The 21,171-nt window shown below is 55.1% G+C and overlaps 1 protein-coding gene across 7 annotated transcripts in view; it reads right to left on the bottom strand.

Annotated features, from left to right (window-relative positions):
• Positions 1–7,897: 7,897 nt before the first annotated feature.
• CDK5RAP2 (CDK5 regulatory subunit associated protein 2) overlaps positions 7,898–21,171 on the bottom strand; it is a 184,641-nt gene continuing 171,367 nt past the window's right edge. For all 7 annotated transcript variants that reach the window (XM_036260325.1, XM_036260328.1, XM_036260326.1 and 4 more), the window contains 4 exons: positions 20,131–20,274; positions 11,477–11,603; positions 8,434–8,480; positions 7,898–7,993 (listed from right to left, as the gene is read on the bottom strand). In XM_036260325.1, coding sequence (XP_036116218.1) covers positions 7,937–7,993; positions 8,434–8,480; positions 11,477–11,603; positions 20,131–20,274 — 375 coding nt within the window. In that variant the 3' untranslated portion in view covers positions 7,898–7,936. The remainder of the gene's footprint in view (positions 7,994–8,433; positions 8,481–11,476; positions 11,604–20,130; positions 20,275–21,171) is intronic.

Raw genomic sequence — 21,171 nt, 5'->3', positions numbered from 1 at the left:
GGGACACTGCCTGCCTGCCATGGCATCATTTCGTTATTGCAACAGCAAACAGGCTGTGACTCTCTCCCAACCTGTAGAAAGGACAGAAGAGCAGGATTAAATGCGGCAGTAAAGGTGTTAGTGCCTGCCATCTACACGGCTGATGAATGGAAAGCCAATCTGATGATCGGGTGCAAGCATCAGTGCCATGATCCACTTTGTCAATAGCCCTCCTATTACAAGGTGTGCAGGAGGGCACGGCACGGACAGAGCAAGACTCTTCACCTCTGCTGTTTGGGCTCCAGACCTCTATTAATGCAGCCAAGGGAACACTAGCATTTGAGATTCTTCGTTCTTTGGTCTCAGTTCACTTGGCTGCTTGTACTGAAACCCTACGTCTGTCTCCAGTTACAAAGGGGCAAATGAGACCGTGCCCACTTTATAGCGGGGTAAAGTAAGGCTTAAAGGATGGAGACCCCAGGATGGTTCCTGAGATGAGGTGTGAAGGATGAGTGAGTCAGGCTGAGATGTGGGAGACGAGTATTTCAGAGCAGGGACACCTGTGCACACCTGGAGTTGCAAACTCTCCGGGGCTTCTGGGACTATGAGGCGTGGGCGTCAAGACTGCCCCTCATGGACGGTGGCAGGGTGTCGCCAACCACGAGCCCAGAGAGACAGGAGACAGACAGGTCAGACGGGAGGACTCACATGCCGAGGAGGACGGGGTCTTGGTCTGGGGACGTGTGCGAACAGGGAGGGAGTGACTGGACTTGCGAGGGACAGCTCCCCCTGGCTGTGCACAAAGACCAGACAGGACAGGCTGGGCAGGAGGCAGGGAGACCCCTGGGAGGCTGCAGCCTCACCCAGGCCAGTAAGGAGGTCGGTGGAGAGGAGAGGACTGGGTGGACACAGTTAAGGAAGGAAGCAGGTTGACCAGGCTGGTCAGAGGTAGCCAGAGGACCACCTCCTGGGGAGACTGGAGGCAGCAAGAGACCAGGGACCGGATTCAAAGACAAGAGAGGAAGAGGTTCAGGGACAAAACGGATATATCATTACCTCCACCTTACAGATGAGAAACTGAATAAAGAATAGGCTGACAGCTGTCTTGGGGTGGGGTGCGGAAGGGGGAGGATTGTGGGGGGACTGAGGAAAAAAAAGAGAAAGAACAGATGAGAAACTGGGGCCAAGAGAGGTCAGATCACAAGGTCAGGCAGCCGGAAGCCACAGAGCTGAAATGAAGACCCTCTCTGTGCAGCTGCTAGGACTGCGGTCCTGTCTCCGGTGAAAGCTGTCTGCGGCCAGGTCACTGGTCACTGCAGGGCGGGCGGAGCCGGCAGGTGGAACACGAGTTCCAGCAGGTCCTCAGGAGGCTGCCTCCAGGCTGGCATCGTCCCTGCTGCCCGGCCATCAGCCTTGTGCAGCAGAAAAGGGAGCAGGATTCTGCTCCCTCCCCACCATGGGGCCCACCCACCTTGGCCATCATGTGGGTTTTCTCCGCATTCCCCACTGCCCTCACTTCCCACCCTTTCTTCCTGTCTTCCCCCCTCCCTGGGCTTTCTTCATCCTGCTGGAACAATGGTCAATAGTTACTCAATGCCATAAGAAGGCCCCAACACAGTACCTTGTATCCAATCTCATACTCAACACCCTGGCCACACTTCACATCTCACCTGGTCCCTCAGTAGCCTCAGTGCCTTTGCACAGACTGTCCCCTCTGCTTGGACAGTCCTTTTCTCATCCCCACCTGTAACATGCTTCTATGCCTAAGGACACAGTAAGCATGAAATCCTTCCCTGCTGTCCCCTCCCATTGTCAGAGCCAGACCCAGCAGCTCACCCTCATCCCCGCCACGGGTGCACACACCACTCCCCACAGGCCCTCTGGTCCTCCTGAGTCTCGAATCCACCTGGCTCTAGTGCCCGGCCCTGCCCAGGTGAGGATGCTCTGGCCTGGACTCTCACACAGCTGCAGCTGCCTCCCCACCCGGAGCAGCCCCTCTGCATGCCGCCTCCATCTTCCCCGTGCCGCCTCCCCCTCCGCCACCCTTCCACGGCTCCTCTCCGCCCCCAGCGAAGCCCGTCTGTCTCCCGCTGGCACCTGAGGCCCTGCCGACCTCTCCAGCCCACCTCCCGTCACCGCCTAGATTCTCAGGTGCAGCCAGGTGCGTGGACCGCTCACAGGCCCTTACCAGGCTGCTAGGACCCACCCTCCCCACTTCTCCAGCTGATTCCTGGCCACTGTCACAGCTCACCAGGACCTACCACAGGCACCTTCCCCGCCTACCTCCACGCCCGCTAAGAGCCTCTTTCCCAGGTGCCCCTGGAGCTATCACTCATCACGGACACGACATAGTCAGCTGTGTGTCTCTCCCACGGGGTCCGGAAGCTCTGGGCAGACAGGTGCTAGAAAATGCTGAATTTGATAAAACAATCTCTCCCAACCCCTTTCTGCGCTGAGTGTCCACGCGCCCCCTCCAGTGAATCTCTCTCTCACACACACACACACACGCACACACACACACACGCACACACTTTGGGCTTCAGCCACTGGCTTCCACCACCAGGGAGCCTTGTAATCTGGTCACCCTGTGTCTGTGACCTCTGACCCTGCCATTGTTTCGTGTCTGTGACCCCGGACACTGTGGTCATTTCAGAGAAGCCAGGGTGGCCCTGATCTTTCTTTGCTGTCTGCCGTCCTGGCCACCAGTGCCACCAATGAGCAGGACCACATTTTGCTCTGTTTGGAAAGTAGCATTAATACAAATAAAGGTTCTTTTTAAACCTGAACACCTGTAATTAAGCTCTCCTGTGAGTGCCTGTTAACAATGGCGTGATTACGTATTTGTGTGGGAAGGTGGCTGGTAACCACTGCAATTTTAGTGACACGGTGATCGAGTAGTTGAGGAGCGCGCCGTGACTGGTGCTGCCCTCTGGGACCAGGCGGGGCAGCGGCTTCCACAGGACCAGGTTGATTGGACAGAGCCCAAAGGGCCCGGGAACCAGGAGGACAGAGACCTACGAGGAGTCAGCTGGGGGCAGCTCCAGCTGCTCGTCTTCCTGACGATGGAGCAGCAACTGGCCAAGCCAGGGCCAGGCTGGGCTCGGACCTGGTGGCGGGAGCCTCTGGGCAGGCTGGCGGTAGAAGCAGACCGCGGCCGCAGACTGCGCCCCACCCGACCTGTCTGGGCACTCACATCCCGAGTTGCACTCGCCCGAAACACCGGGATGAGGCCTAGGCTCTGCGGCCTGCCACGGCGTCTGCTTGGACCCGGCGCCACGGCCACTGGCCCTGTGATGGTGGGCAGTTTGCTCTGGGCCCGTCCTCCACCTGAAACAAGCAGCATCTCCCCTGCAGGGCTGTCATGACTGCATGTGACATTCCAGGCGGCCAACTCAGAGACAAGCCTTCCCTGTTGGCGTGACTGTTCTCCCCGCTGGTCTGAACTCTTCCAGGAGGCGAGACGCTCTAGGGACGGTTGGTGCATAGATGTATGAGCTGCTCTGAGGCTGGCAGCTGGGCTGGGTGGTGAGCAAACCGCACAGGGCCTGCCAGCTACTGACCGGATAAGGTATAACCAAAATCACACGTGCACAATCCAGTCACAACGGTGGCCAAGTGCCAGTGAGGGGGACGTCATGTTGTGAGAGTGTAAGAGGGGCTCTTGACCTGGAAGACTTCTCTGAGGCATAAACAAGAGCCAACTAGCAAGAGACACCAGGGAAGTGGATGGGAAGATGCAAGGCAGAGAAGCATGTGCAAAGGCCCTGTGGCCAGAAAGGAAAGCCCTATGAGGCTGGAGAGGGCAGGCAGCTGGAGGAAAGGAAGGAATGGGCAGGACTTGGCATACTACATGTAGGCTGTGCTAAGTGCAGTGGGAACCAGTCAACATTTTAAACCAAGGAGATATGATCAGCTTTGTGTTTTAAAGAATCACTCTAGCTGTGGTATGAGGACACTGGAGAGGGTAGGGATGGATGTGGAGAGGCCAGCTAGCAAGCCATTATAGTGCGTGGTCCAGTGAGAGACCTGGTCCAGGTGGCGATGAAGATAAACGAAGCAATGACCTTGGGAGACAGTGGACAGACTGGCCATGATCGTGGACGGGATCCAGAGGGAGAAGAACATGTCAGGATTGACTCCGGTATAAGCTGCTGGCCGGAGGCAGAACCGTCACTGAGATGAATGAACAAGCAGGGCGCGGGGATTTGGCCCATGTCTGGGCCTCACAGTCAGCCATTTCTTTCTCTCCACATCACAGTCTTGCAGAGGAAATGAGACTAGGTTCTGTCAGGAGCCCTGAGAGCCAGAGAAAGTCCCTGGGTCTCAGGACCCGCCCCGGCCCACCCCACCTGATGTCCAGCAGAGTTGGGAAGGCCCCAGCCATGGCAAGAGGTCCACACATCTGGCCCCGAAGGCAGAGTCCTGGGCTTCTCAGGAGACTGGATGAGTAATTTTGATAATTGAATTTTTGAGTTAGACTTAAAATATGGCCAAGATTGAAGAGGCAATTTGGCAGGGTCAGGAGCCCCCGGGCAGGTTTCTCTGCCTCCACAGGCTGAGAACTCATTAACAAGATCACCCTCACTCCCGTCCACAGCCCCATTTACACGGCTCTCAGGCCTGCCGTGCCCAGGAATTCAATTGTGGGTCTCTGGGCCCCTGCTCCGGTCACCCAGAGCCATTCTGTGGAAAGGGGTAGTGAGAATACTTTGGTTTGTAATATAGGGAAGGCCTGCTGTTTGGGAATAGACAGCGTTTCAGGCAGACAGAATAATCCAGAAGACAGGATAATTTAGAGAACAGGTTTTGACAGACCCAGGTTCAAATCCTAACTCCAGCACTTACTGTGACTCTCCAGCCGTTTTCTCGTTTGTAAAATGAAAAGGACGGTGCAAATTAATGGATGAGACGAGGCGGCGTGGCTGCTGCCGAGCAGGTAGGTGCCAGCCTGGAGGGGCGAGGATTTTACCCTTGGACTCAGGCCCAGGAATGAGCAGGTGGGCCCAAGATGGGGTGAATGAGGCCCTGTGCCCCCCCCTCTAAATTTAGCCCTTGCAGCTGTCCCTCAGGTGCAGCTCCAGCCCTGGACCCGGCTGGTGATTAATTTCAACATCTCGAAACTGATGCATTTTCTGATTAGAGATTCAGAGCCTCCAGAATTCAGCTGCTGGTAAAATTAACTCGCCAGGGACAATGGAGCCTTTCCCAAAGTTCAAATTGTCCTTATTTGTGGAGTTTGTTCTTGGCCCTGATCCAGCCCAAGCCGGCCGCTCCTCCACCTCCCAGAGGGAGGGCCTTCACTAGCCCAAGGTAGGGAGTATTTTACACAACTCTAAACTGGGGGATAAAAATATACCTTGCTTTGGATTACTGTTTCTGAAAAGCTGCGGGTGACTGGGGCAAGTGGCCGGTTGGGCTCCCAGAGGCCCCTCCTCCCCAGGCCCTGCTCTCAGGCAACCACATGGGCCTGGGACGTAACATCACGTGTACCTCGCCCTTGCGACCCTTCCAGCTCACGCCCTCGCCAATGACCACGCTCGGCTCCCAGGGGCTGTGCACACACATGCCAGGCCACACACTCACCACTGCCAGTGAAGTGGGCAGTGCCGAGCTCCTGCAGACACATCTGGACCCGGGCTGAGCTCCAACCGCCGTCCTGTATGACCTCCCCACCCCCACACTCTTACACACTCGCGTGTGTAAACATCAACCACAGGAACTTAACATAGTGCTTTGGCCCTGGCCGGTTTGGCTCAGCGCTAGAGCGTCAGCCTGCAGACCAATGAGTCACGGGTTCGATTCTGGCCAAGGGCAGGTACCTCGGTTTCTGTTTGTCCTGGCCCTGATCCGGGTCATGTGAGAGGCAACCAGTCAATGTGTCCCTCTCACGTCAATGTTTCTCTCTCTCTCCCTTTCTCTCCCTCTCTCCCCCTCACACACTATCTGAGAATAAATGGGAAAATATCCTTGGGTGAGGATTAAAAAAAAAAATAGTGCTTTGAAAACTTCCTTAAGACCAGCCACTGAGAGATACTAAATGAGACATTACTTTTTGGAAAGGGTTTTGTTTGGCTACTTTCAAATTTTGAGACTCACACTGTGATCAGGGCTGGGCAGAAGGCTGCCGAGAGCAAGTGACTAGCACGAGAAGCCAGGCCCCGCTCCCTGCCCGGAACAGGGGGCCATCCCGGCACAGATCAGAGCTTCGCTACGGAACCCAGTTGAGTGGCTTCTCGACAAAGGAGCTGCCACCTTGCTCTATGCCTGCATGTCGGTGTATCTGTGCAAACACTCCGCTGAGAGCTCAGACACCAGGACCCCAAGCAGAGGGCCCTTCCTGACCCCCGCCCCGCCCCTCACCTGATGGGAAACAGGCGGAAAGGTGGGGCCCAGGACCAGGCCGGCTCCCTGACTCCCAGCCTGGCTCCTGCCCTCCACTCCCTACGTCACACCTCAAGTCACCGTCGTGCTTGGGGAGCTGCAGGGGCACAGCGGAGAGCAGTCTGGGGTTTGGAAGGGCAGGAGGGATCAAGTCCCCGCGCACCCTCTCACAGGCAAGGGCCTGTGTGCTGCAGATGCAGGCCTGGCCCTGACCCCCCATCCTGCCTCCATGAGGTTGCGGACTGAGGACGGTCTGCGGTGAGCAGTGGTGTCTGCACATCGCTCAGCCACCCACCGGGGAGGCTTCTGAAGGACCCCCCACAACTGGCCAGAAGAGAGGAGCATCCTGGGCGGGCTGGGAAGGGCACCCTGACACTCAGCATGCTTGGGTGGAGCCAGCACGGGCTCAGAGCAGGAGGCACGGCCAGGTGTGCTGTGTGACTCACGGGAGGGAGGCCTGAGGGAAATGTGTGGAAAAGGAACAGGACAAGGGAGGAGCCTGTACAGGACGAGGTACAGGGACCAGGGGGCGGAATGTCAGAACGAGTGACTGCAGAGGGAAAGCCAATGGGGGGGGGGGCATCCAAAAGGGTGTTGGGGTCCCCAGGATGGTGGCAGAAATGGGGACACAGAGAGAGACTGGGTCAGGATTCCAAGGGCCGCACCAAGGTGGGGGTGCGGAGCGAGCAGGGGCAGGTCAGAGCGCCACCTGGCCGGTCTGGAGCCTCATCTGCAAATGGGGCCGAGCCCCACCCTCTGTACTCTTCAGGGACATCACGAAGCTCGGGGCACAGATAGAGGACAACGTAACAGGAAGGTCACGCAGGCTGTAGCAAACGCAGCCGGCAGCGGGGTGGACAGTGGAGTGGGAAGATCAGGATCATCGTGGGACACTCACTGCCACATCCTCACCACGGCCTCCCCGGTCTTTCCCTGGTGGGAGCGGCACCCCTCAGGGCTGCTCTAGGACGGCCTTGTGCTGAGTCCCTGCCAGATGCAGGCCCAGCACCCGAATGCCCAGCTCCAGGACTGCCCGGCGCCCGCAGGCCCAGCACCCGGACGCCCAGCTCCAGGACTGCCCGGCGCCCGCAGGCCCAGCGCCCGGACGCCCAGCTCCAGGGCTGCCCGGCGCCCGCAGGCCCAGCGCCCGGACGCCCAGCTCCAGGACTGCCCGGCGCCCGCAGGCCCAGCGCCCGGACGCCCAGCTCCAGGACAGCCCGGCGCCCGCAGGCCCAGCGCCCGGACGCCCAGCTCCAGGACTGCCCGGCGCCCGCAGGCCCAGCGCCCGGACGCCCAGCTCCAGGACTGCCCGGCGCCCGCAGGCCCAGCGCCCGGACGCCCAGCTCCAGGACAGCCCGGCGCCCGCAGGCCCAGCGCCCGGACGCCCAGGCCTATTCAACACCCGCCTGCAGAGCACGCGAACCCTGTCAGGCAACAGCCCTTGAAGCAACCCTAGGCCAGAACACAGTAAGAGGAAAGCAGACGTCCTCTGACCAGACAGCCCCTCCCCTTGGTAAGCAGGAACCACGCTGTGACAGGGAGGCAGTGGGGGTTGCAGCTTTATTGTCTGGGGCTCTCAGGAGCCTGGTCTGCTGGGGCTGCACGCTCCCAGGTGGGCACCCCCGGGCCTCAGCTGGAAGAGAGGAAAACAGGAGAATTTTAGGACCAACAGAGGGTGACTGAGGTAAGATCCCTGACAGTTAAAGGTGATATTGTTATTCTGAAACTACTTTCAAAGACACTGTTTGGTGGGCAAACACCTGCAGAACCAAGCGACAATGCGACCACACTGTACCCATTCATTCAAAACGATTTACCAAACGCCCACTACGTCCAGGCACACTCACTGCAGGTCTCACTGCCAGAACCGCATACGAGGGAACACTTAGAACCACGGAAGCCATGGCATGATAAAATGAATGGTTTCGTGTGCTGCTGGCAGAAAAACACACGTGTATGTGGAGGGCATGTACCCTGGCTTCACCTTCATTGTTCAAAAGAGGTCATTTCCGGCCCCGCACCCTCCCCCTGCCCCAAATGGCTTCCAGTGAAAGAAACTGGGAGGGGCATTACCTCCAGGTTCCCTCTAGCCTTCCGAAGGATCTTGTGGGTTACGACCACTGAGGAGAGAACAGAGAGCGGAGGGTTAGACACAGATGCCCAAGAAGTCAGGCTACAAGCCAGGTGCAGGGAGGAGGCCCTGAACCCAGGACGGTCACACAAGCCTGAGCCCCAGGCCAGAGAGGTGTGAAGGCCACACCCCAGGACCAAACAATCCATCAGAGGGTGGACCAGACACCTCTTCAAGGTGCCAAGCCGAGCAAACCTCACAGCGATCCCGAGGTGGAGCAGAGGCCCTGCCACGTGCTGGACAAACCAAGGCTCTGAAGGCCTCCAGATGCTCAGGTGTGCCCAGGGCTCCCCTCCACAGCCTAGGAGGGCAACAACGCAGGGCAGGGCAGGGCCTACACCTGACCGGCATCGTGCACACCCACGTGTGAAGGCCAAGGTCGAGGGCAGGTCTGTAAAGGCAAACTCGTGCCCAGCAGCACCTCGGGCAGGCTCCTGATGACCAAGGAGCTGGCATTTTCCCCCTTAGCTGCCCGTTAGCTGGCAGAGGACCCCAACACAGTTCCCTGGGCAAGTCACGCTTTTCCAAGGACAGGAGGGGCTGGGAGGGATGGCTGCTGAGGTGCCCCACACCTGGCAGTGAGCTGTGCACAGGCAGACGGCCAGCATGGGGACCCGCGGGAGGCACCGGAGGGCCCATCTTTTAGGGCAGAAACTGCAATATCAGATGGCTTTTCCCTCGGCCTTTCTCCTACCAACACAAACTCCAGCAGCAGGCACGCCGCCACGGAAGAGGTGTCTGGGCCTGATCAGGGATCCGTTCTAAATGGGGTTTGGTGAGGGCCAGGGAATCGGTCTGCTCCCGGGGCAGACAGTCACAGGCTTCTGGAACTGGCCGCTGGCCACGATGCCAAGGCTGACACAGACTCCCCAGCACCTCGTCCCGCGTAGGTGCCACGTGGCGGCCTTGAGAAAGGGTTTACTTCTCACCTCACGAAACACCCACCTGGAAGTAACGGAAGTTCCCAGCTGTGGCGGCAGGGGAAGGACACAGTGGGCAGATGAATTTCAGAGGTGCCCCCCCAATCCCATGCTGCAGGGCAGGAGTCCTACCCTGGGTTCAGGGGCATGCTTTGGGGTGTCCCAAATCTCCGGAACTAAATGCAACCCCGTGTGTGTGGACGTGTGCACTTTTCTGGAGAGAGGCCGCACCTCCCCCGTCGCCGAGGCCTGTGTCACGGCTGTGCTCTTCTCTCGAGTGACACGGCCCCGGCTGGAACCTGCCTCGCAGACTCCCACCACTCCGCCAGCGAGCAGCCTGGCGTCTCTCAAAGCCATCCCTCCCCTCCACGGCCTTGTGTGGGCCCATCGGGCCTGCCTGGGGGACTGCCGCACCCGCAGAGGTCTCCCCAGCCCTCCACGCTCAGCCACGGACCCTCCCACACAGTGAACCAGTCAGTCCCTGCTGCTCGTTCCTGGGCCCAGCCCACAAGGCCCTTTGTGAGCTGCTCCCTACGAATCCCTCCCACTTCCTCTCTCACAGCAGAAGCCCCAGGGCCCTGAGCGTGTCCCTAAACACTCAGTTCTCGCAATCGGGCTGCCTGCCAGCACCCTATTCCGCCCCTCTGCACTCCTACTCACCCCTCGAACCTAACTGGTCCACAGCCTTGAAGCACCTCTCAGGCTGCCTGGGACGCAGGCCCCTCATTCTGCAGCTCACTATCTGTCTCCCCATTAATGCAAAGCTCCACCTGGCAGAACTTCTCATTCATGCTGGCCTGCAGCCTGCCAGCAGCCCCTCGCCCCGCAGTTCACTGTGCCCGGCCGTCTGTTCTCAGAAGGCCCCCGTGAGGCCGAGCGCTCCTCCTCGACACTGATCTGGTCTGTGCTTCTGGGAAATGCTGGGCTCTGATAAGGGAGCACAAGGCAGCAAGGAAGGAAAGCTCCATGCTCAGCAGTTCCGCTCAGACAGGCAGGTGACAGGCAGGTGACAGGCAGGTGACAGGCAGCAGCCTGGGGCACCCGAGACACTCAGCCCGCTCCTCTAAACACGCAGTGGAAGGAGTGCTGAGGGTCCAGAGATGGGGACTCAGCTGCTCCCAACAATCTCCGAAGCTCCTAGGTCGGGTCTGGGGCTGACCTCACGAAGTTCTTGTACCTCTCCGACCTTGAGTCTTGTATCTGCCTTGAAAATTGTTTCTCAGACCCGTCCCCTCCTCTGGATGCCCACTGGCCAGCCCGCGAGTCCTTCTTGTCTGCCTGGCCAATGAATCGGCTCCTCCTCACCAGCCTTTCCTGCACACAGATGTGAGTGTCCACGCTCTGCTCTGAGGGTGAGACACCTGAGCCCGCCACCTCAACTCACCTCCAGTTCCCTCCTGCCTCAACTGGCCACTTGCAGCTCTTAGTCCAGCAACATGAAGTGCGACTGGTTTTGGCCATGCAAAACCCGATTTCTTTCCCTCTGCCTTTGTCTACGCTGTTCCATTCCTGCGTGACCAATGCCTACTCCTTGCAGAATCAGCTCCCAGGACACAGTGACTCCACCCCATTCCCACCTCAGTGTTCCCTGAGACCCTGCACACGTCCCCATCACTGTACACATCCCCATAACAGCACACGTTCCCATCACTGCACACGTCCCCATCACTGTACACATCCCCATCACAGCACACGTTCCCATCACTGCACATGTCCCCATCACTGCACATGGTCCCATCACTGACTGCACACATCCCCATCACTGCACACATTCCCATCACTGACTGCACACGTCCCCATCACTGCACATGTTCCTATCACTGCACATGCCACGCAATGTCTCCAATGAGATGACAGTCCTTGGCACAGAGCAGCCCCTCCACAAGTCTATTGGGTGAATTCGTTTGTGTGGGTCAGGAAAGATGAAATGTGAAAGGAAACCCACACATCTGAGGCGTGATAAAGAATGGTCTGGGTTCCAAGGTGGGTGGTCCAGGGCTGGCCTTTCTGTCCCCAGAGGCAGGAAGTGGCCAGACACGGTGACCACACTCAGCCGCTCACTTACATTGATCAAAGATGACTTTCTCCTGGTGCTTGCTCAGCTGCAAAAGCTTCATGGTGTGTTGCAACTTCTTTTCTTGTTCAAATAATTTTTTATGTAGTTTGGTGATCTCTGCCTTCATTTCTACAGTCTAAATGGAAGAGAAATTAGAAAAATGAACGAAGAATATACAACATCCTGTCACATAGGCAGAATTTCAAAAGCATATATATATACAAAGATGTTCAACCCTACTAACAAAGATATTAAAAAACAAAACAAAAAAAACCCTGGAAACCCTTTGCTGCTGGTCAGATTGGCAACAGCAGGCCGAACCAGCGATGGTGAGTGTGGGAACACACTCCCAGGTGCTGGGGCCCCGGGGGAACAACGGCCTGGCAAGATCTGCCAAACTGTAAGATGTGCTGCCCTTTGGCCCAGCAAGTCTACCGTCTACCCTTTGGCATTTACCCCCGAGGAATATTATAAGCTCAAGAAGATGCCTGTGTTCAAGAATGCTCATCTCAGCATTGTCCGCAGCAGGAAAAACAGACAACCTGATTTTAGTACGGGTCTGGATAATGAGTTACGGTGCTCGTACACAGTGGGATAATCCTGCAGCTATTAAAAATGATGTTGTAGCCCTGGCCGGTTTGGCTCAGCGGCTGGAGCATTGGCCTGCGGTCTGGAGAGACCCGGGTTCGGTTCCCGCTAAGGGCATGTACCTCGGTTGCAGTTTGTCCCCGGCCCTGGTTGGGTCGTGCGGGTGGCAACCACTCAATGTATCGATGTTTCTCTCTCTTTCTCTCCCTCCCACTCTATCTGAACAAAATATCAAAAAATGTCCTCGGGTGAGGATAAATAAAAAAATTTAAAAAATGATGTTGCAGAACTGTACTTATTGACATTGAAAGATGATAGTAATTAGTGACGAAGAGACCAGAACAGCTATTGTATCTTAGGCATTCCGGTGTCACAGAATCATATACATATACATCTATATTCACACATGGGTATATCAAGATGTCTACAAAAAACTAGAGACACAGAAATGTCATCAAAATGTTAATAATGTCCTGGACAGTTTGGCTCATATAAGAACAATGGCCCGTGGACCAAAAACAGTCGTGGGTTCAATTCCCGGTCAAGGGCACATATCTTGGTTGCAGGTTCGACCCCTGGCCCCAATCAGGGTCATGCGGGAGGCAACCAATTGATGTGTCTCTCTCACATCGATGTTTCTCTTGCTCTCTCTCCCTCTTTCCCTTCCACTCTATCTAAAAAAAAAATCAATAGAAAAATATCCTCAGGTGAGGATAAAAAAAAAATTTAATACTTAAATCTTAAAAAGAGATATAGAAGTATTGTTAGGCGAGTACGACCCATTAGGGGAACCTGTCTTGTCTTCCAGAGACCGAGGAGAGCATGGCTGGGCCGCGAAACCAGCCCCCAGTCCTCTGGGGCGGTATGTGCACACCACAGGGGCCCTTGGAACTGTCCACACTAACGCATCCAGAGGGCTGGCGACAGCCCTTCTCCTCAAACACCCAACTGGAAGGCACCTGGCCCAGACCACGCCCTGCTGCACAGACACGCCCCTGCCCCGGGAGGGAAACGCAGGGCAATCGCTCACAATCACTTTAGTTTGTCCCAAACCTCTTCATGGCAGTTTTACGTGTAACCAGGTCCTTGAATAATGTCGTTTAGTTTAACACCATTTCGTTGTAACGTTGATGAGATGCCTCGGGCACTTAACTCTTGTTTATATTAATTAGTCTGTGTTAACATGGGCTTCCTTATATGTCATTTCGCTTAGAAGTCGCAAAACCTATTGACGATGCTGAGCAAGGACTCACTGTATGTGACTTAATGAAGTATTAAGTAAACCTGTGAAATATGTGTATGAAAAGAGAGAACTAGTTGTATGAAAACTAACATATGCTTCAGGAAAGACTTGATAAAGGCAAGTCACTGAAAAACACATTTCTGGCAAATTAGGTGTGGGTGAATCAACTATAAAAGTTGTGGGAGGAACATTGTCTAGAGAAATTCTGTATTCAAATTGCTTTTCATGTGTCTAAGTTTTTTCTTCATCTTACAGTAGCAGAAATTGGAAGCGACAGACATACATTATGGATGCAATTTATTAAAGAAAGAATGTAGAACTCCGAACAGCAGACCTATATCCAAAGAGAAGGCTCTGGCCCTACATCAAAAGAATGGCAAATGAATGTACACTGAACTGTTTTCAGTTAAACTACAATGTTTAAGGTATGTATCATTTTTTGATTCCCTGCTTTAACCTACTTTTCAGATTAAACAGTTGTGTCAGCTACAAGGACTTCAACTGCTCTTCCGAACATTCCAGTTTAAACGTTAGGTTTTCTTTGCTTCTCCCCCTCATGCCAAGAGCCCACAAAGATGTGTCTGGTCACGGCTTCAAGGGCCACACACTCTGAGACAGTCGTCACTCTATCTATACTCAGAGCCTCAGTTCCTTCCACATCTGTGAAACAGGGACAGTCCTGCCCCATCTATCAAACTGCAACAGAGACTAAGACGAGGTGATGCCTGAAAATGGGGAATTATTCTTTCACCCCTGCCTGGCCAGCCTCTATGCCGCCTGGCTGGCAACTCTTCCTCTTTCTAAAGTCAACGCAGGCACCACCTCCTCCAGGAAGCTTTCCCTGAGACTTCCCCCCGGAGTCTAGGTTGGTTTCTGCTCTTTTGGGTGCCATTTGTGCAGGGTGCTTCCCCTTCACTGCCTAGCTCACCCTGGTCAGTAACTGGTCATTTACTTGTTTGCTTCCCCTCCGGGACTACCAGCTCCCTGAGGGCAGAACTCTACTCTTCCTTCTGACCACCAGCGCCTGGCACAGAGTAGGTGTTGTGAGACGGTCAGCCAACTGGGGGATCATTTCACCTGCACTCTCAAAACACTGTACATATTCTATCCAGCGCTCAAAAGAAGGAACTTAGATCATTTGTGTCTGCTGTTCCTCTGAACTAAAATCTCCATTTTTACAGCAGGGCCCCAAAGTCCCGCTCAGTCACCTCCCACTGTTACGATGATGGAGCAAGGGAGTTCCAGTCCTTACTTCCAGGAAAATGGGAATAACAACCCCTGACTCTGGAGGTACTGGAAGGAATAAAGTGAGACGCTGAGAGTAGAGCAGAGAGCCCGACACCCAGGAGAAGTCAACAGAGCAAGCCTTCCCGAGGCCACAGGGCTGAGCTGGGAGCCGGACCCCACGCCCTCCCCGGAGGTTCCCCTTACTCAGGAGCCCAGGCCTGACTGCTGACGCTGGGAGGTTTCTGTTGTTGTCGTGTCTGTCTCCTCTTTCACAATGAAAACTCTCAAACATTGACAAAAGTAGAGAACAGGAGAGCGAACCACCAAGGTATCCATCCATCTTCAGCAATTACCAAATTGTGGCCCAAACAGTTTCAGCAACATCCCTGCCCATCCTCACCCTAAAATTATTTTTAAAATCAATCTCCCAGAAGCCAATCATATTTCATTGATAAAATATTTTAGTATATAACTCTAGAAGAAAAAGATTCTTTAAAATGACGATATAGTTACCACATCTAAAACAATGACAATAATGGCCTCCAATCACTAAATACGTCAGTAGACATATTTCCCTGATTGCATCATAATTTTACTTTTTGAACAATTGATTTGATTCTAATAAATATGGACTGTAAATAAACACCATGTTTTGCATTTGATTGATGTTGTTCTTAAATTCCTTTTAATCCAGTGGTTCTCAGAGCAAGTGACAGAACCTATAAAACCAGAACGCTGGGCCCACTCCTAGATCCGATGTAAAACCAGAACGCTGGGCCCACTCCTGGATTCGAAGTAAAACCAGAACGCTGGGCCCACTCCTCGATTCGAAGTAAAACCAGAACGCTGGGCCCACTCCTCGATTCGATGTAAAACCAGAACGCTGGGCCCACTCCTAGACAGTCTGATTCAATGGGTCTGGGATGAGCTCCCAAAATTTGCCTTCCCAACTAGTTTCCAGATGTGCCGATGCTGCTGGTTGAGGAACCACAATTTGAGAACTAGTGCAAATCTGCAAGTTTACTCCCCTTTTCCCCCTTTTCCCTCAGATGAAGAGATGTTCTAACTCACACTGCCCCAGACAAGAACCAAGCCATTTCTCCAAGCACTCCCAGTTCCCTTTAGTGGGAAAAGGTATTTAGAAACCACAATTTGTAGGGAGGAGGGAAGAGGTAAACCACAGAACCTATATGCATATAAGCATAACCAATGGACACAGACAACAATGCTGGGGGCGGGTGGGGATTGGGAGGAAGGTGTCAATGGGGGAAAAAAGAGAAACATCTGTAACAAAAATTAATTAATTAAAAAGCCTTCTAAGTAGAGAGAATTAGTAAACTTTTAAAATAGTAATAATGCATCATGAGTTCATACTGATATTTCCAATTTAAATTAAAGATTACAAAATTTTACTTCTTTGATTTTTAATTTATTTAATCTCTTCCCTGACTAAAAACCTCAACATAGTTACCTGTTTTACTCTCTAATAGAAATATAAGTCTTAGAATATCAGTACCGACATTATTACTAACAGTTCCATCCCTGGAACAGTTCAACATGCCACAGACCTGTGCACCCTCAGTGTCCCACGAGGGTAACAGACAGCCTAGTGCTGCAGTGGTTCCTCTCCACGTGGCTACGCCTTCAACACTAGATACACTAGTTTGTTCGTTTCATCTTGCTGTAAAGTTTTAGAGACTGCTTTTGTCTCATTTCGACTTATTTTTATTTATAAGTATGTAAAACATTTATAGTTTCAAAGTCAAATTTACAAAACCAGTCTGTTCAGAGGCAGCACCTTCCACCCTCCTCCCCACCCCACAAGCAGCTTGCTTTCACCATTATTTATTCTGCCACTTAAAACATTCCTAGAAGTGGCCCTGGCCGGTCTGGCTCGGCGGTTAGAGCGTCAGCCCGCAGACCAAGGGTCACAAGTTCCATTCCTGGTCAAGGGCATGTACCTGGGTTGTAGGCTTAATCCTTGGCCCGTCAGGATTGTTGGGAAGGCAATCAATTGATGTGTCTCTCTCACATCAACGTTTCTCTCTCTTCGTCCCTCCTTTCCACTCTATCTAAAAAATCAATGGAAAAGTATCCTCGGATGAGGATTAACAACAATACAAATATTTTATAAATGAATGTGTATATGTTTGTACCCCTCCCAACAACCTTCTTACATAAACTGAGGTATATGATCACACTTTCCAGAGTAGTCCTGGGTCTGCAGGGGATGGTGTACTAAATGCAAAAGGCAAATTAATGACACTCAAAGAAAACACTAGGTAGTAAAACGCCATTGGGGCTGCAGGTGAAAACTTGGGAATTGGATTTACACACATTTCACACAAAGAAAAGGCCCTGTATGAAACACAGGCTGGAGGCAATTTAACACCACACAGGGGGTCTGTGTACACCAGCAACCATATGGGAGCATCTCTAAGGCCCTTTCTGTGGCTCTAAAATCTATGATACTAACGTGAGCATAATCAATTCCCAAAAAAAGCCTCGGAAAGACAGGGTGAACCATCACAAGGACTGACCACAGTCCCTGGACCAATTTGCTGGTGGGGGAGATCAATGTGAGTATAATTTACACACACACACACACACACACACACGGAATAAGAACTGCATTCTATTTAACAGACATGAGTGTGTACTGAGGACAAGAATATTGCATTGAGAATACATTGTTTAGTTCAGACATGCTGTGCTCTAAATATCATATGGGCAAATACTAGTTTGAGAGTATGACAGAAAATTACTCGTTCATTTAAAAATATGAACAAATTAGACTTGGCCCCTCCTGGAAAACAGAGGCAGGCAGACATTAAACAAATGAATATGTAATTATAATATGGGATAAGCGGTCTGATGAAACAGAAGCTATGCGAGTGAACAGGGAGCCCTTTCTGACCTTGAAGTAACATTTCAGCTGAGATCTGAAAGGCGAGGAGCCAGCCACCTGGGAGGGAGGCAGGGGACAGGCAGTGGGAGCAGCTGTGTCATCTGAGCCTCAGGCGGAAGAGACCGCGGTGGGTTAGAAGAGGAAAGGCCGAGGTGGGCTGGAACCCGGTGGCCCCCTTCTCTCCAGCATTCACCTCGCACTCGGGGCCCAGCAGCGGAAAGTGGGCAAAGCATGCTTTCCCTGCGCCAGGGCTGGTTGTGTTCTTCTCAAGCTTAGGGCACCCGATCTTCACCCCAGGACCCCCAGAGGGGAATCTCAGGACAGGCTCCTAGACCCTTCCAAGCAGAGAGCTGCTTCCCTGCTACCTCTGCCGCGCCGACAGACCTGAGCGCTACCAGGGCTTCGATCAGGTGAGCACTGACACGGGACGCCCTGCCCTGCCCGGCGCTGCCCGACGCGGCCCTGCCCTGCCCTGCCCTGCCTGCCCTGCCCGCCCTGCCCTATGCGGCCCTGCCCTGCCTGCCCTGCCCGCCCTGCCCTATGCGGCCCTGCCCTGCCTGCCCTGCCCGCCCTGCCCTATGCTGCCCTGCCTTACGCTGCCCTGCCCGCCCTGCCCTATGCTGCCCTGCCCTGCCCGCCCTGCCCTGCCTGCCCTGCCTGCCCTGCCCGCCCTGCCCTGCCTGCCCTGCCCGCCCTGCCCTATGCTGCCCTGCCTTACGCTGCCCTGCCCGCCCTGCCCTATGCTGCCCTGCCCTGCCCGCCCTGCCCTGCCTGCCCTGCCTGCCCTGCCCGCCCTGCCCTGCCTGCCCTATGCTGCCCTGCCCGCCCTGCCCTATGCTGCCCTGCCCGCCCTGCCCTGCCTGCCCTGCCCGCCCTGCCCTGCCTGCCCTATGCTGCCCTGCCCGCCCTGCCCTGCCTGCCCTGCCCTATGCTGCCCTGCCCGCCCTGCCCTATGCTGCCCTGCCCAGCGCTGCCCTGCCCGCCCTGCCCTGCCCACCCTGCCCTATGCTGCCCTGCCTGCCCTGCCCGCCCTGCCCTATGCTGCCCTGCCCTGCCTGCCCTGCCCGCCCTGCCCTATGCTGCCCTGCCCAGCGCTGCCCTATGCTGCCCTGCCCTATGCTGCCCTGCCCTATGCTGCCCTGCCCAGTGCTGCCCTGCCCGCCCTGCCCTGCCCTGCCTGCCCTGCCCGCCCTGCCCTACGCTGCCCTGCCCTGCCCGCCCTGCCCTACACTGCCCTGCCCTGCCTTGCCCTACGCTGCCCTGCCCACCCTGCCCTACGCTGCCCTGCCCGCCCTGCCCTACGCTGCCCTGCCCTACGCTGCCCTGCCCTGCCCGCCCTGCCCTATGCTGCCCTGCCCGCCCTGCCCGCCCTGCCCTACGCTGCCCTGCCCTGCCCGCCCTGCCCTATGCTGCCCTGCCCTACGCTGCCCTGCCCTGCCCGCCTTGCCCTACGCTGCCCTGCCCTGCCCGCGCTGCCCTATGCTGCCCTGCCCGCCCTGCCCTATGCTGCCCTGCCCGCCCTGCCCTACGCTGCCCTGCCCTGCCCTATGCTGCCCTGCCTACGCTGCCCTGCCCTGCCCGCCCTGCCCTATGCTGCCCTGCCCTGCCCTATGCTGCCCTGCCTACGCTGCCCTGCCCTGCCCGCCCTGCCCTATGCTGCCCTGCCCTGCCCTATGCTGCCCTGCCTACGCTGCCCTGCCCTGCCCGCCCTGCCCTATGCTGCCCTGCCCTGCCTGCCCTGCCCGCCCTGCCCTACACTGCCCTGCCCTGCCCGCCCTGCCCTACACTGCCCTGCCTGCCCTGCCCTGCGCCACCCTGCCGCCTCTGGGCAAAGGCTCTGTAGGTTCGAGAAATGACGTGGGGACAGCCACCAGGTCACCAAGCAGAGTCTGAGGTCTCCTTAAGCTGTGTGCTTCTCCCAGGCAGCGTCTCTGGTCAGCAGAGCGGGCGCTCACCTGCCGCAGCCCCTGTTCCCCGCAGACAGAAGCTGACCACTTTCACTCTGCCCGGCTGCTGACTGTGCCTCGAGACGGCGTGAGGAGGCGCAGAGCAACTGTTCTCAAGTCAGTCACGTTCAAGTGACAATAAAGTCGAGCTTTTAAAGGAAGTGTTAATGGTCTTATAATACATAATTTTCACTGATTTAAAAGAAGTAGTTCCTAAGGAGTTAAAACAGATCTGAACAAGGTCCACTAACTATAACGCTGAAAGCTAAGAAAGGGTCAGAGGGTCCGGAGAACGGCACCTGAACTGAAAGACCCAGTAGCAGGAGTGAGCTGGTCCACAGGATAAGCTGGGCCCTAAAGCCCATAGAGTGAAATGATCCTTTGGCTTCAGACACCTGCGCTTTCAAACCAGCTCTGTGACCCTGAGTCTGGGCCTCGCTCCTTAAGCCTGTTTCCTCGTGTGCACGACACAAACAGGCTCCCCCTCAACAAAATCGTCCTGGGAGTGGCGACAGGGCCAGGTTAGGGCAGCAGGGCTGCGGGGAGATGAGGAAGAACACGCAGGGGGCAGCCAGCTCAGTGCCTGGCACGCTCCCTTAACAGACACGGTGCCACCCCCCACCCCGACACATTCCCCAAACTGAGTGCCCGACTGCGGTGACGGTGAGCCAGGTCCTGGGCTGGACGTAAAGGAGACTGAGATGTGAGTCGCAGTGGCGTCCCTGAGCCTCTGCATCGTGTCACGACCCACCTGTTCGCAGTGAAGTGTGCAAGGGCCCTCCGTGGGGAGTGAGACCCTCCAGAGGAGTGTCAGTAACCTCGCGGCCTCTTCCAGGGTCAGCTTGGCTCTGCTCAGGCTGGTGACAAACCTACTCGGGGGTGCCGGGTGCAGACCCTGCATGGGGATGAGAAGGTTGTTACATGCAGTCTCGAAAGACTATGGACAAGCCCGCTTTAATGGCTGACATAAATCTCCGGACCACAGGGCTCACGCTCCACATGCTGGGCATGAGCCTGGTGCCAGACAGCAATTTATTGTTCTTCAAGATTGGTAAATTATAGATTACGAGAGAATTTCGGCAGTGATTTTAGCCCAATCAATAAGCATGATTAATAACCACCTGCATTAACTATATTTACTCTGCCAAGAAGAGGGTGTGCTAGGACCGCTCTCACTGCCTCTCGGGAAGGCCCAGTACTGCACCCTGAACGCTGTCTCGGCCGCCCGCTACGTACAAGCGCACAGCGGGCCTTGCACAGTCTCTCACCCTCTCTGCTGCCAGAAGCTAACTCACACTGGGGGGTGTCCAGGGCATAAGAAAGCAAAGAAAGAATCAGGAAGGGGAAAACACAAAATACATTTCTTCTTCTTTTTTTAATCCTCACCCGAGGACATTTTTGTATTCATCTTCAGATAGAGCAGGAGGGAGAGAGGGAGGAAGAGAGAGAGAGAGAAACATCAATGTGAGAGAGACACATCGAGTGGTCGCCACCCACACGACCCCAACCGGGGCTGGGGACAAACTGCGACCAAGGTATGGGCCCTTAGTGGCAACCGAACCCCGGACTCTCTGGTCTGCGGGTCAACGCTCTAACCGCTGAGGCAAACTGACCAGGGCCACAAAATACATTTTTTAAGAAAAAGAGCATTGTCTTCACAATAAAATACAAAATCAAATAACACCCCCACCCCTTTTAGCTATCAATTGGTAAAAAAACACTTATAAATAAAAATACAGGGTGAAGACAAAGGTGTGGTACGATCACGGTATTTTTGGAAAATGATGGAGCA

This window comes from Molossus molossus, unplaced genomic scaffold (genome assembly GCF_014108415.1).
Source record: "Molossus molossus isolate mMolMol1 unplaced genomic scaffold, mMolMol1.p scaffold_m16_p_14, whole genome shotgun sequence".
NCBI lineage: Eukaryota > Metazoa > Chordata > Mammalia > Chiroptera > Molossidae > Molossus > Molossus molossus.
This window is presented reverse-complemented; position numbering and strand designations above follow the sequence as displayed.